Genomic DNA, 10,591 nt, shown 5'->3' on the forward strand with positions numbered 1-10,591 from the left:
ACGAAACATTAACATGAAAGTCGCTATTCTAACGTAGAACGCGGACTGTTCCCGTCGTTCCCTTTTCGTGCGCTTTCCTTGATTTGCCAGTTACCAAGTGCCGGCGTGTTCGCCGATCGACCCCGTTGACCGCGCAAACGATGACCCGGAAGGATTGCACGCACACATCAACCGATGATCGCTCACACGCCAACGGTGAGTTACCAGTAGCAATTCAACTGGTCCAGGTTAGCTCACAACAGTTATTTTAGTAGTTCAGTGGAATATAGAGCTTTTTTACAAAGTTTTTGATTTATTTTATTTTACGAAAGTAAGAGTTTATCAAAAATGCGACTTAACATGTACACAGTTGCTTTAAGTTGTTCAGAATACCACATTTACATGTAATATGTCTCATCGAGTATTCGATTTCACACCACGCACAAAACGTATATTTCATACTTTTGACGCAACTTTAATCTGTCAACAATGTTTTTCGTTTTGAGGAAATTTTAAAATAATCTTTCTAAAAGCTAACAACGGCTTGAAACCTCATTTTTGTCATCAGTTAGCATTTTTACGGCCCTGGTTAATATAAACAACTTAATTTGACATCTTTTTTTTATATCCCTTTGTGGCCGATAAAATTCATCAAGCATTTAAAAGTCTTAATTTGTTTAAATGTATATAGATATACATATATTCCATAAAGATCTTCATTAATTTATGGCACAATGAAACGCAATTAAAACTAATTTATTGAATTTTCACTTGCACTTGTTATTCTTCAGTGGCTTTTTTAATTCCCCTTGAAAGCATGCTAGCTTGTGAATTTGGTGGCGAAGGTTACCCAATTTCACACTTTTATGTATCCACACCCAAACAAACACGCGAACGATGTTTACTTTCAATAGTAACCTTACTTGGACATGAAAGATCCATCAAATCTAGAGCATTCTTCCACAGATCACTCTATTACATGGGAATTTCGTATGATAATCGTGTGGACTTGCTAATTGATCATCGCTAACCATTATCGTCTTTGTGATACGATTATTAGAAGTGCGAAACGAAATTCAAGTGCGGCGCTCAAGCAGATGGAAACCGTCGCTATGGCTGTTGATAAATGTACAATTTAGTCTTTAGTGTAACCTCGGCCAGATCAGACTGCTGCATTATATTTTTCATTTGGTGTATAGTGAAAATCAAAACCAGGTGATTGGGGCTGGTTTTGCTCCTTTACATAGGTATTTACTGAAAAAATGACAAGTGGCAAATAAATAAATTAATGTTGATATTATATAAACAGGATATTAAGACATTTATAGAATTTTACCCTGAATGTGTAGTGACGATAGAACTTTGGTTACTTGCTGTTATTAGAAAGACTTTGACGTCTCGACTTAATTCGTCTATAGCTAAACTATGGTTACATTACCATAATATCAAAAATAAGTGTACTCATGAAACTTAGTCCTGTACTTCAAGATTGCGCTGCACATTACGCCTGAGGGTCCGTATTACTCCGGCTGCATGCTTATTTTAGTGGTCTAACATAGGGGCCCTTTTCGTTGTAAGTTCGTACGCTGAAATTTCAGCCTGTCAGCTATTTGTATTATAAAGCAGTTTTCAAGCAGGTATCTAAGTAGGTATAATATACAGGTGGGCTCATCCCAAGGAGTGTCTATTTAGAAGGCTGATTTATTTCGCTTCTGTTTCTGAATGAAGATTTTAAGAGTGTTTTGTGTATTCATCAAGCATCCAGAAAGCCTGCTTGAGCAAAAGTTTTCACCCTGTCAAACTGTCAAACTCTATATAAAAAAGCTGACTAGAATCGTGAAGGGCCCCATAGTCAGATTAGTTTATGTTTATGTCAATAGTGAATTAGACAATGTATTGATTATAGCTGCAATAAGTTCTTCTTCAACTAACTTGGTGACACAAACATTGTTGGTCTTGACTTGTCTAAAGCACATATTTATATCATGCGAGTATGATTGCTAATGATATACTCGATTCATTAGAGTCTGGAACCTATGGCTCAAGACAAGCACTGTTTTCTGAGACATTTTTGCAATGTGGTAGTCCCGTGGCACAGTCGTCCCTCATACGACTTAATAACATGGTTCAAACATCGTATGGACCGTTCCATTTATAAGAAAAAAATAAGTCTTGAAAGCTTGTGTAGGCCGGCAAGATCTTGTAGGTCATTGCGAAGATCGCACTGAATCAGATATCAGATCACATCAGATTCATAATCGATAGTTAAATTGTTAGTGGGACGTTGAATAAGATAATTTAAAATGATGTGCGGTCTGAATTGTTACTTGTCGGATAAAAATTGTTGAATTCAATTTATACGAAAAAATCTGAATTTTCTCTTTAATCCTATTCCAGGCAACCGACTACCCCCTTAATACTCTGATTCTAGGAATCCGATTGATTTGAAATTTGGAATATGTGTGTAAACCACAGCGATCATTCTCTGGAATTTTTCATAGAATAACTTACCTGGTTTTTGATAATAACTAACCTGTTTTTTACAATTAAAATAATATGCTCTTAAAAACTGAAAGGATTTTTTTGAAGAAAAAAAAATCAAAACGTAAAAAACATTTTTTCAGCACTTTACAAACAAATTCACATCGAAACGGATCTAAAGGCTGGGCTGCATTGATCGTACTCTGTAGAATGATTTTTGTGAACGCCGAGTGGACGTTTATCGAAATTACGCTAGTGAAAATCGAAATTACACTAGCGAGTACGGACAATGTCCCCCGGCCTTAAGAATTGAACTTTTCGTCTATATGATTTTGCTAAAAAGGATCCCCATTGCACTACTCATTACTTCACACTGTAACATGTTACGCCAATGCTATGCAATTCTTATCCAAGGGGTTTTAAGCAAAATACAGTTTTATTACAAAATATGAAAAATATCACGCGGCACCCACGAACACACTTAAAAAAGCATTTGTAATGCCGTTTCATCCGATACGATATGCCAAAAGCGCCAAATAATCTGATATTCAGCCAATACATATCAATGGGTCTGTATCACATTAATGTTAATTTTGAACCAAGATTTCAACGCACACTTCATACAGCTTAATGCTGGGTAGTAAAGCTTTGCCACTTGTTTAGATTGCTTTTATCACACATTTGTTTGTCAATCAATATGCAAGAAGTTCAAAACAAAATTGTAATACAGACATCAAACATGGTGTAACAATCGAGTAGCAAAGCGTACTGGGTTGTTACTAATTTGCTTTGTCATTTAACCTTTGAAATGAACACATTATCAAGCATATACACAAAATGTGTTCTATAAACAACAATAAATAACAACTGGCGACTTCAGTGTTGCTATGTTTAATCAATCGATCTGCCTCAGTATTTGTCACCAACATGTTAAACGTTTCCTAAAAGAGATTTTTTCATGGCCCAACGCATTGTAATCAACGCTATGGGTGATCCATTATTAACGTTATAGCACACTTAGTGATCATAATTTTTTGATATATTTTATAATTCTATCCCACTGCAGCCGTTACGGATAGGTCAGAAACGCCTTCTATTAATGATCTATTAAGAATTGGCGGAAGATGCGACATTCACGAAACTCGAATGGAATGATGAATCCGGCTTACAGTCGCGATCCCAACGACACTCCGGAACCCACGGGGGGTCGACGATCGCGATCAAAAATATCACAGGTTATCGTCGCCCGACCACACTACCAGCAAGAGGATCTGAACAATGCCTTTAACTACTTCAAACCAAAGTCTAACTTCTACCAAGAAGCGCTGGAAAGCATGAGAGAGATGGACACCAAAACATGCCTTACTGGACTTTTCCCGATCTTCCAATGGCTGCCGGAGTACTCATTTCCTAGTGATTTCATTGGAGATCTTATCAGTGGCTTAACGGTTGGTGTAATGCACATACCGCAGGGAATGGGCTATGCACTTATAGCTAACATGCCACCAATCACCGGAATCTACACGGCATTCTTTCCAGTGTTTATTTATTTCCTATTGGGTACCTCAAGACATAATTCCATGGGTGAGCGTACAGGAATACAATACTATTTACAAAATAATGGATAAATTCAAACATATACATATATTTTACCCTACACTAAACAGGTACGTTGGCGGTAGTTTCGATTATGACTGGAAAAGTTGTATACAATCACTCTGAGGAGGGTTCGAACTTCACCAATTTGGAGGTCGGAACTGCGTTATGTTTTCTTGTTGGCATAATACAGGTAGTGCTAGTGTGTTAATTTAGTTAAAACGTGAAAACAATGTCAAACTAACGTTTTACACTTACTTTCAGCTCGTAATGTGTCTGCTTAGAATGGGTGCTGCTTCATTTTTACTCTCTGAAGCTTTGGTTTCCGGATTTACCACTGGGGCAGCAGTTTATGTCTTTACATCTCAAATGAAGGACATACTAGGCGTAACTTTGCCTCCGCTGGGTAGTAAGTTTGAAATCGTTTATGTAAGTTCTCCTATACCTTAAAAAGTTTTGAATATGCTAATAAATCATTGTGATCCTTTCGGTCCCTTTCTAGACTTATTATGAACTCGGAAAAAAAGTACCTGAAACTAATCTTATAAATTTGGCGATAGCTGCAGTTGCTATAATCATACTTTTGATCAACAATGAAATAATAAAGGTTTGTTTTTTTTTAACTACACGTGCTACACACAATTAATTGATGAGCTTTTTTAACTGAATAATGTTTCCATGTTCCAGCCCCGCCTTGCCAAACTTTGTATCATTCCCATTCCAATTCAGCTTATTCTTGTTATTGGTGGTACTTTGTTATCGATACAATACAACCTAAAAGAAAATTATGGAATAAAGGTAGTTGGAACAATTCCTCAAGGATTGCCAGGTGAGTGAAATGATTTCTGCCCAGCTAGGCTGAATAACTCCTACGGGGACAGATTTCTCTTCAGACTGGAATGCCCCAGAAAAGATTAAATATTCGTTTCTATAGTCTCGTTCATTGAGGCCAACGTGAATTTTATGCCCAACAGAATTGTATTAATTTATTATTTATTGTTAGGTCTTTCTCAAATGATATAATATTCAAGAAATTTATAAGTTCCTCTAAATTATTTTGAAAATTTCAATAACCTGTTAACTCTGTTACTCATCACTTCCAGCGCCCAAGCTTCCGAACTTCGAGATATTACCAGAAATCCTCACAGAAAGCATCACCGTGGCTGTAGTCGGCTATACTGTATCGGTTTCTTTGGGAATAATATTTGCTAAGAAGGAAAATTACGAAATTGGCTTCAACCAGGAACTTCTAGCACTCGGAGCGGGCAACGTATTTGGATCGTTTTTTTCGTGTTATCCGTTTGCAGCGTCTCTTTCACGTGCAGCTATCCAATATCTGGCGGGCGGAAAAACGCAAATAACTGGTCTCATCTCATGCAGCTTACTTGCGGTGGTGCTTTTGTTTGTGGCATCATTTTTCCAGCCGTTGCCTCGCTGCATTCTCGCCAGTATTATCGCAGTTTCTGTGCAAGGTTTACTGATGCAAGCTAAAGATCTGCCAAAGTTCTGGCGTCAAGGTTTTTTCGATGGTGTTACTTGGGTGCTCACGTTTATATCGGTGGTATTCATATCAATTGATGTTGGACTACTGGTCGGATTTGCTCTAAGCGTTTCAAGCATCTTTTTCCGTGCACTCAGGCCGTACATTTGCCAGATGGGAAATGTTCCCAACTCAGATGTATATTTGGATATAACTCGCTACGAAGGGGTGAGTTGAAGCTTAATTGGTCTCGCGTTTCAAGAAGGAGCTTTATTGATCAGAGTTTTTTTGTTTTCAATTATTTTTCCAGCTGATCGAACATCGTGGTATTAAGATCGTACACTACAGCGGAGGGCTGCACTTTGCTTCACGTGCCGTGTTCAAAAGCAACATCTGCCAATTTCTAAATATCAATTTGACGGAGGAGACTAAGCGTCGCAAATCCCCTAACTTTATAGAAGCGGACGATGCCATCAAGTACCTTATATTGGACTTTACTGCACTTAGCTATATAGATCCGTCGGCCATCTCCACCTTCAAAACATTTATCAAAGATCTGGAGGTAATCGACGTACAAACGCTCCTTGCAGGCTGTTCACCGCTGGTGTTTGAGAAGATGAAGAAATGCAATTTTATTGGTGGAGAGGAAAACTACGTTCGCACTTATCCCACTGTTCACGATGCGGTACATTTTGCCCAGAAACAACTCAGATTACGGGCAGGAGTATCGCAAACGATACAAGAAGTACGTCTGTAAAAGTTGTATTACTAATTACATAGTTTTTGATTATACATTTTAATAGTTGCAAAAGTTGTTGTCTTGCAAGCGCAATGTGGTTGAGCATGGGAGCGTAATAAAATTTTTATTAACCAAATTCAGTAAATAATCAATAAAAAAATTAATGGAATAAATGCCAATACAAATTAGTCGATTTAAAAGAGTTGATTGAAGCATGTTTGCATGCATTACAATGTCACACTGAAGCATAAGGAATTTTATAGAAATATTTTTTTTATATAAATATTATACGTTAGTATACACATTGTGATGATTTACTCATTTACTTCGGTGTTACGGACTCAACATTTGCAATCTCAGTTGTCGATTGCGTGACTGTGATCGTGCCCGAAGGCCGATCCTCCATCTGTTCAAATATGTTGGACGTGAATGTTTCCAAATGAACCAGTAGCGCAAATTTTAACGTGTTGATTTTTAGTTGTCCAAATTACAATAAAAATTGTACATCAGTGGTCGGATTTTGTCAGTTCAGCTCAACGATATCACAAACTCCAGACGAGGAAAAAATCCTATGCGAATTAAACAAAGGATCAATACCACAAAAAGCCGGAGTCATATGGATCAATGATTGAAAGCATCATAGAAATGGGGTCATCGTACTCAAAAAACTGCAATAAGAAACCGACTAACAAATTAAACATTGGGTTCTATCATGAGTGCTAGCTTACATAAGTAAGCTCTCCGATGTTTTAGTTTTTTCCGATGTAAACTAAGTGAAGCTGGTCTCGTGGTACAGTCTTCAACTCATACGACTTTAACAACATGCCCGACATGGGTTCAAGCCCCAAATGGACGGTGCCGCCATACGTAGGACTGACTATCCTGCTACGGGGGAAATCAATTAGTCACTGAAAGCCAACCCCACAAGTGGTACAGACAAGCCTTGACCGACAATGGTTGTTGGGCCACAAGAAGAAGAACTAAGTGATGTTTTATTATCAAACCTATGAAAATATCAAAATTTAAAGTATGTATCGTATCAGCATCATCAGCAGGAAATATTCAACCTTAAGAGTGGATTACAACAATCATAATTTGAATTAGATTGTAAATAAACAGAAACACCTTTATTTAAATCTCCAGATCTGCTCAACGCATTGGTTTTATTCCATAGACGTAGCTCGATTGAACTAATAAAAACTAGATTTCAGATAGTTTCAACAGATCTTGGTTTTATGGAGATTCCAGCTGTAGAACTAGCTATCGCGTTGCACTGCCTATTGCATTTTGGCAATCGCTTGTTTTTAGGCGGTTGCCTACTTCAAATCATTTTGGAACTTTATGCACCATAGGATTATTTAATGACACGAGGGAAATATGTAATGGTTTTGCCGAGCTGTTTGCGCGTAGCTGCACGAATTTTCCCGAACAAAACTTGAAGGTGCTTCCTCTACCTTACGTAAGCCTGAAGGTTACGTTTCGTGTCTCAGGACTCCGTTGACATTTCATTTCCTTCTTTTACAATCGATGGTGTACGTTTAATGTCGTCAAAACTGAAACCCTTCTCAGCCTCTGGACCCGATAACATTCCGGGAATAGTGCTCGTTTCATTTTAGGACCTCTTTTATTTAATATTTTTATCAATGACATTGCTTACGCTATACTTGATTGCCCGGTTCTACTATATGCAGATGACCTTAAGATGTACTTTCCTGTGCGTAGTTCTAATGACTGTCTCCGATTACAAGGCTTTCTTTATATTTTTTATCTTTGGTGCTCCTTAAACTGTTTGTCACTCAACTTCAGTGAGTGCTCAGTTATTTTTGTTTACTCGCTGGAGAAGTACTGGAAGAATTGATGCATCCCTATTGCTAAGTAATGTAATTTTGTATGTCCCTATTAGGCCTTTAAGAACTCGACAATTTCCAATGACTGATTTTCTTTATCGTCTTTTCTGTGCTAGGGATTCGTTATTATTGATGTATAAGAATTTTAAAGAGGCGAATGAGGCCAATTGGCTCAAAGTCTCTATAAAAAATGACTTGTCCTTTAGGGTACCAAAATGTACAAGTGTCATACGAGATTGCATTACGTCTAATTTTAGGAGTCCATAGTTTATAAGACATTATTTGTAATTGTGTATTTAGGCCACAGTGGCTCGATACCTTAATAATGAATAAATAAATAAATAAATAAATGAATAAATAAATACATAAATACGTAAATAAATAAAAAAAATACACAAACAAATCAATAAATAAATAATTAAATCAATAAATAAATAAATCAATAAATAAATAAATCAATAAATAAATTAATTAATCAATCAATAAATGAATGAATAAATAAATAAACAATTAAATTAGTTAATCAATAAATAAACAAATAAAATAAAAAATAAATTAATTAATTAATTAATTAATTAATTAATTAATTAATGGGAAATAAGCGACCGTTAGCGACTTGGTACAATCGTCAACTCGTACAGCTTAGAATGGTAAATCTTAATATTAAAACTAATTGCTAACTTTCACACGTTAATGCTTTAGACCAGCTGTGTCAAACTCATTTCATCAGAGGGCCGCAAGTACAGATTTTAGTGATTCGTGGGCCGCAAAGTTGAGAATAAAAAATATACTCCAATATTTGTATAAAATACTGTTTAAACAAATTGACTTTTTGTACTCCTCGCTTCAAATCTGGAATAGTTTCTTATTTACAAATTTGCTATGTTTTTTTTTCATTATGCACTTTTTTATTTAAAAAAAATATTTTAATGTACTTTTAAAGTCACGTGCATTGTTTTTATCCTTATTATTAAAATAGGACATTTTTCATTTGTTGCGTTGTAACACGGCAGTTCTGTTAGAAAATATCGCTCAACCCCACTGTTTCACTGAGGTAGGAGAAGTCTACTAGCCTGTTGCGAATCTTTTTCAAGCCATCCGAACTATCCACCGCTGGATGAATAACAAAAATATTTACATGCAAATTTTTGACAGATCAAAAGGAAATTTGTAATAAAACGTGTTACAAAAAATATTATTTTTCGCTAATTTCCAAGTTCCAAAGGGTAAATGGTGGTATATTCATTTCTTATTACAAGAACCTATATTTTACGAATAATTTTGTTAAATTACGAAAATTTTATCTGACGAAGATTCGTGGTGTGTGATCCCATAAAGATCGGCAAATCTTGTTTTGACACTTGAAGAGAGATGATTCGCGAATTGAGGTATGGACTGGATCGATTTCTCACTGCAGATTAGCCGCTCCGTGCGACAACCGATGACTCCAACGGTTCCGAATGGCTTTAAACGGCTCTTTAGGCTTCGGACGGCACCGAACGGAACTGTTGGTTTGATTTGATCGGATTCGGAGTCGCTATAGCTAAGATCGAAAATGGTTTTGAGCCGTGGATGCGATTCTGACAATCCATCACTAGTTGTTGCGAGGTTTCCAAGTGTGTGTATCAAGTTATTTTCATTCCTTTTTCGTTTGTAGAAGGTTGACGCAAATCTATTTTTATATATAGAATGTGCAATCGAGTGTGCACAAAATTATGCTAATATTCAGAATTTAATCGAAACATAATACGACTGAGTTTGTATTCAATTCAATGTTTCTTAAGGGTCTCGATTGTTCTGTACGATTGTGTAGAATAAGATTATGAGGTGTTATGGGTACATTCATGTTAGATTCGAAAAATATACCAACAAAATGATTGTTCTTGTCTGGAAAATTTTATACACTTCTACAAATAGTAGTAACGGATTTTTGGTTTGCAGTGCTTTTAGCAATTCTCAAAATATTCTCGCGGGCCGCATTCAGCATTGACGAAGGCCGCATGCGGCCCGCGGGCCGCCAGTTTGACATTCCTGCTTTAGACCTTGCGTGAAAGTGAACATGATTTTTTTATATTTTTATTTATTTTTTTCTATATTCCATTGTATATTTATCAGAATATGGCTTATTGTACACCAAAAGAAAGGATATTAAATTCCCCAACTATTTAGTCTGTTAAGATGTTTAGTAGCTAGCGAATGTGAATATTTTTTTTTACCATTTTCCAAATCAGGCATATTCCGCTTTTGCAGGCCGAATTGAATGTTACGGCTGGCGGTGGCTGGACTTTGCCGACCGCAGGTTTAGGCAAATGCGAGCTTCGTTTAATATAAAACTATAGCTAGGAAGATAAGAATCGTAAACTTTATGATGTGCAAGTGTGTGGCATATATATTGACGAGTGCAGTAGATTTCTTCTTCTTCTTCTTCTTTGGCACAACAACCGCTGTCGGTCAAGGCCTGCCTGTACC

At 36.6% G+C, this 10,591-nt stretch overlaps 1 protein-coding gene across 2 annotated transcripts; it reads left to right on the forward strand.

The window, feature by feature from the left end:
* Positions 1 to 1,124: 1,124 nt before the first annotated feature.
* Positions 1,125 to 6,428, forward strand: LOC121600279 (sulfate transporter-like). 2 transcript variants are annotated; one of them, XM_041928727.1, is made up of 8 exons: positions 1,125 to 1,194; positions 3,527 to 4,044; positions 4,128 to 4,249; positions 4,321 to 4,485; positions 4,559 to 4,663; positions 4,744 to 4,885; positions 5,160 to 5,764; positions 5,847 to 6,428. In XM_041928727.1, exons 2-8 carry the CDS (start codon positions 3,585 to 3,587, stop codon positions 6,291 to 6,293), a joined length of 2,046 nt encoding a protein of 681 aa, XP_041784661.1. In that variant the 5' UTR covers positions 1,125 to 1,194; positions 3,527 to 3,584; the 3' UTR covers positions 6,294 to 6,428. The 2 variants fall into 2 exon arrangements, with proteins under 2 accessions (XP_041784661.1, XP_041784660.1); XM_041928726.1 differs by having other exon boundaries at positions 1,131 to 1,226.
* Positions 6,429 to 10,591: the final 4,163 nt, after the last annotated feature.

This window comes from Anopheles merus, chromosome 3L (assembly GCF_017562075.2).
Source record: "Anopheles merus strain MAF chromosome 3L, AmerM5.1, whole genome shotgun sequence".
NCBI lineage: Eukaryota > Metazoa > Arthropoda > Insecta > Diptera > Culicidae > Anopheles > Anopheles merus.